General features: G+C 30.7%; 1 protein-coding gene across 1 annotated transcript in view; it reads right to left on the reverse strand.

Moving 5' to 3' along the window:
- Window positions 1-1831, reverse strand: part of LOC107022757 (WAT1-related protein At2g39510-like) — a 2963-nt gene extending 1132 nt beyond the window's left edge. Inside the window, exons 1-5 of the mRNA XM_015223347.1 lie at window positions 1586-1831; window positions 1120-1182; window positions 929-1045; window positions 460-697; window positions 207-368 (exon numbers count right to left, since the gene is read on the reverse strand). Coding sequence (XP_015078833.1) covers window positions 207-368; window positions 460-697; window positions 929-1045; window positions 1120-1182; window positions 1586-1779 — 774 coding nt within the window. The 5' untranslated portion in view covers window positions 1780-1831. The remainder of the gene's footprint in view (window positions 1-206; window positions 369-459; window positions 698-928; window positions 1046-1119; window positions 1183-1585) is intronic.
- Between the last annotated feature and the right edge of the window lie 2178 nt (window positions 1832-4009).

The following is a 4009-nucleotide window of genomic DNA, read 5'->3' on the forward strand; positions in this document are numbered from 1 at the left end:
TATATATATATATATATATATATATATTAACTAGTGAAGCCCTTACAAAACTAATTGATAGCCGTGAAAATGATTTCCATGCTAGAGTTGTGGGTTCAAAATCCCCTTTTTGAAGAAAGCATCGTTTTGTAATATATATTTTCTATTCTAATATTTAAAACTCTCAAACTCTTGATCGTAACTCTGTTTGTGATGTTTAAGCTTACACTATAAACGTAAGATAAGAATGTAGTGTCCCATTGGATGGCCCATATTGAAGTATTGCCCCTTTCAACCACAAGGGTCAGAAGAGTGCCTTGCAGAGCTCCGGCGGAGCATATTAGACAAGTGAGTGATAATGATGCAGGGTATGTCTTCAGTGTAATTGCCTGTTTGTTTGACATATAAAAATAAGAAAAAGAACTAGTCATATATACTAATTAGTAAAAGAAAAAGATATTTTAATAGCTAGGATAGTACCTGGAGATTGTAAAAGCAGGCCCAACAAATACAACCTGCTGCTATGAAAAGAGCACCCTTAATGGGTTGTAAATCAGTAGTAGAAGATGGAATAATTTTGATGTGATCATGTCTGGTCCAGGGCAATCCAATTGTAGGTCCTCCAACAAGTGTCATAATCATCGCACCACCAAATGTCACTGTTGTTCCTATTATTTTTGCCTGGCTTGATAATCTCATAATATTCACCTTCTCAAGCCTACACATTCAATTCAATTGATTTATAATCATATAATTATCTATGACTAATAAAGACTACAAGTTTTAAAAGTCACTATTTTTTTTTAAATAGAGCATCAAATTAAACTAACTCACATAAATTGAGACGGACAAACACATTTTAAAAAACAATGGAACATGTGAGAAGCAAATCAGCAAAATTAAACATTTAGTATATATAATGAACGTGTATGAATAAGTTGCTGGTTACCTTAGTATCCAAGCCAACAAAAAGGTGAGAGCTGGAAGCAAATTACACATTGCTGCAGCGGAAGTTGCAGTAGTGTATCTCAATCCTGTGTAATACAAGTTCTGGTCGATGACAGGCCTGCATGCAAAAAAAGTCAGTTTTTTTTGTTTTCAGGGAAAATAAAAAAGTGAAGTATTGTCAGAGATGTTTACTCCACTAAGCCAAGCAACATAATCTTCAAGAAAATGGATATACTCATTTTCGGCCTTATTTTCCTGTTACCACACAAAAAAAACATTAAATTACCCTTTAACACAATCAATAATAGTAACTTCATTCAAGTAAAAAGAAGTTAGTATGCTTCAATTTTAATTTTGTTTTGGAATGAAATTTTAAAAGTAAAAAAAATAAATACTTTTTAAAATCAAAATGTTATTCTCTACATTTGAAAAAGAATAATATTGTTTACTTTTTGGTGTATTTAAAAAAGAAAAAGAATGATTCTTTCCTTTTTTTGTATTAATTTAAATTCGACTTTTCACATAACATGTTCAAGAGTACAAGAACAAAGAGCATGACTTTAATTTAAAATCATAAGATTCAAAAAAAAAATTATTTTCTTAAATTCTGTGTTAAATTAAAAAAGTGAGTATCTAATATTGTGAGTTGAGAATCGACCTTTCAAAGACCAAGGCAAAAGGAGCAAAGAAAATAGTGGCAAAGACATTTCTGTAGACAGCAAAGGTGAAATGGCTCATGCCATGATTTAGAGCAGACTTAGCAATAATGGCTGATCCTGCATATCCAAATTGCAACAATGTCACTGCTAAATAGGCTTTACCTTCCTTCACAAACTTCAATAACCATGACATCCTTCTTTTCTTTTTGTATAATATATATCTACTAAGTACTACGTACACTCCACTCAATAGATTTCTTCTGTTTCTTTAATTCCTTATCTTGTGGTGCTATATATAGGTGCCAAACAATGCTATGTAAGCACGTCTCCACATCTAAAATCTATATCATCTCCACTATATTGAGTGTCTTATAATGGAATCATACAATCAAACACTTCTCTTCTACCACATAATCACTAACTCATTTTTTAAATGTTTCTCAACATGATATATTAAACTCATTATTCTTTTTTATCCAAATATTTAAATATCTTAATTTACAGGTAAAGAAAAGGTGTCCAAACATTTCTAACAATAATGCATACACAAAATATTTAAGTATAAAGTACGTACAGAAATCTCATACATTTGGGTCCAAAGACAGTGTTAGCTGGGGGTTCATGGGTTCTGACGAACCCACTAGCTTTTTTGTAAACTTTATATTTGTATTAAAAGATAAAAAAAAATCCTCCTAATTTTGGCTCCGTCTATGTCTGGGGCAAATTACATCATATTCCGAAAGTTTTTTTAATTACAAAAATTTTAGATTTTTCATTGCTCTTGGATACATTTTTTGATTGGCCAATACACTGCAAATAATATATTACTTAATCGGAGAGATGTATTAGATAATTGTATGAACCAGATGGTCATTTTTGGTTTTTCATAAAATTTACCATTCTGCCCTTTCAATATTGGCCCCGGGTCTTGTATGATTGAGTTTTTTAAGTTGACTTAGTACTTAAACTTCAAAGTTTCTGTAAATTTCGAGTTCCAAAGATTCAATTGTGAAGAAAGTGATATTTAGTGTAAGGGGTATTCGATTTCTAGTTAGATGTCTTATTTATTAGGTTGCTTGATGGTACCATGTTGTTTGTACCCACTCCTTGTTTCTACATTTATCTAGGTTATGAGCCTGGACATGTGTTATCTCTCTTCTTATTTCGAAACCTGTCAAGGATTTGGAGAGGTAGTTGTTTGTTACTTTAGCGGGACCTCTTTCTCCTTTTCTTTATACTTTGTTCTATTTGAAAAACGACTTGTACTTATTTCTTAAATTTCACACTTTATGTATTTAGCGACTTGTATACGTGATAGCCAAATTTTAAGGGTTTCAATAGATAGAATAAGTTTTTGCGCTTCATCTTGTTCTTGATTTATATTTCCACATTTCTTTCGTGCTCATTCAATTGAGACCGACTTGTCTAGGTGGAAAAAGACAAATGTTATCACGTCTATTTTTGGATCGTAACAATAGAGGATAGGAATGCATCCGAGAGAGGACGGATGTATTGAGAGGAGAGGAACATATTCGAGAAGAGAGGAATGTATTCGAGAGGGGATAGGGATATGTCTGAGAAAGGCATTTTCGTAATATTTTTAAACGATAGAAAATTTTAGAGATTATATATAGTGAAGTTGTGTATGTATGTAATTTAATTAATATTTATTTTAAAGGCCTCCTTAAAGTTAGGGCGTCTTCTTCAATTCGCCCCTAAATTATCACTAGTCTAATAAAATGAACTTGTCTATTTGATAACCTTTTAAACCCTAGACACTTATATGTAGGGGTGTGAAAAAATTGAAATGATCGATAAATCAAATCGAATTTTTTTTATTGATTTATTGTTATTGAATTAAGGGTTTGTTAATGGTTTATAATAAAAATTATCGAGTTATTGGTTCAGTATTAGTTTTTAATATTGACTTATTGGGTAAATCAATAATCCATTAAGACTAGTAGTTTACTGCATTTACTTGTACATAAATATTCTATATATAAATCTCAATACCTTATTGTTATTGTCCTTTGTCCTTTAGCCTTCAATTCACACTTCAAAGTGAATATTAGTTTACAACTTCACATTATACAAAACGTCAAAATCTAAAGTAAGAACTTTATTCCTCTTAATTCTCTTTGTTTTACACTTGTATAGTTTTTTCTAATACATTATTGTGTTGTCACGTCAAATTTATTAGAGAAATGATATGTTTATTTTATAAATATTTTGTATTGGTTAAATCCAAAACCGAACCATTAAATACCAAAATCGATTAATCAAAAAATTGACAAAAAATATCTTATTTGTTATAAACATATTATTATTATAGTGAATGTCTAATTATGTGGAGTCCTTTTAGGATATGGCTAGGAATCCTACTTGGGGACTAAGTTAGGTTTCCTCTATAAATAAAGGGTTTT

Source organism: Solanum pennellii, chromosome 6 (genome assembly GCF_001406875.1).
Source record: "Solanum pennellii chromosome 6, SPENNV200".
NCBI lineage: Eukaryota > Viridiplantae > Streptophyta > Magnoliopsida > Solanales > Solanaceae > Solanum > Solanum pennellii.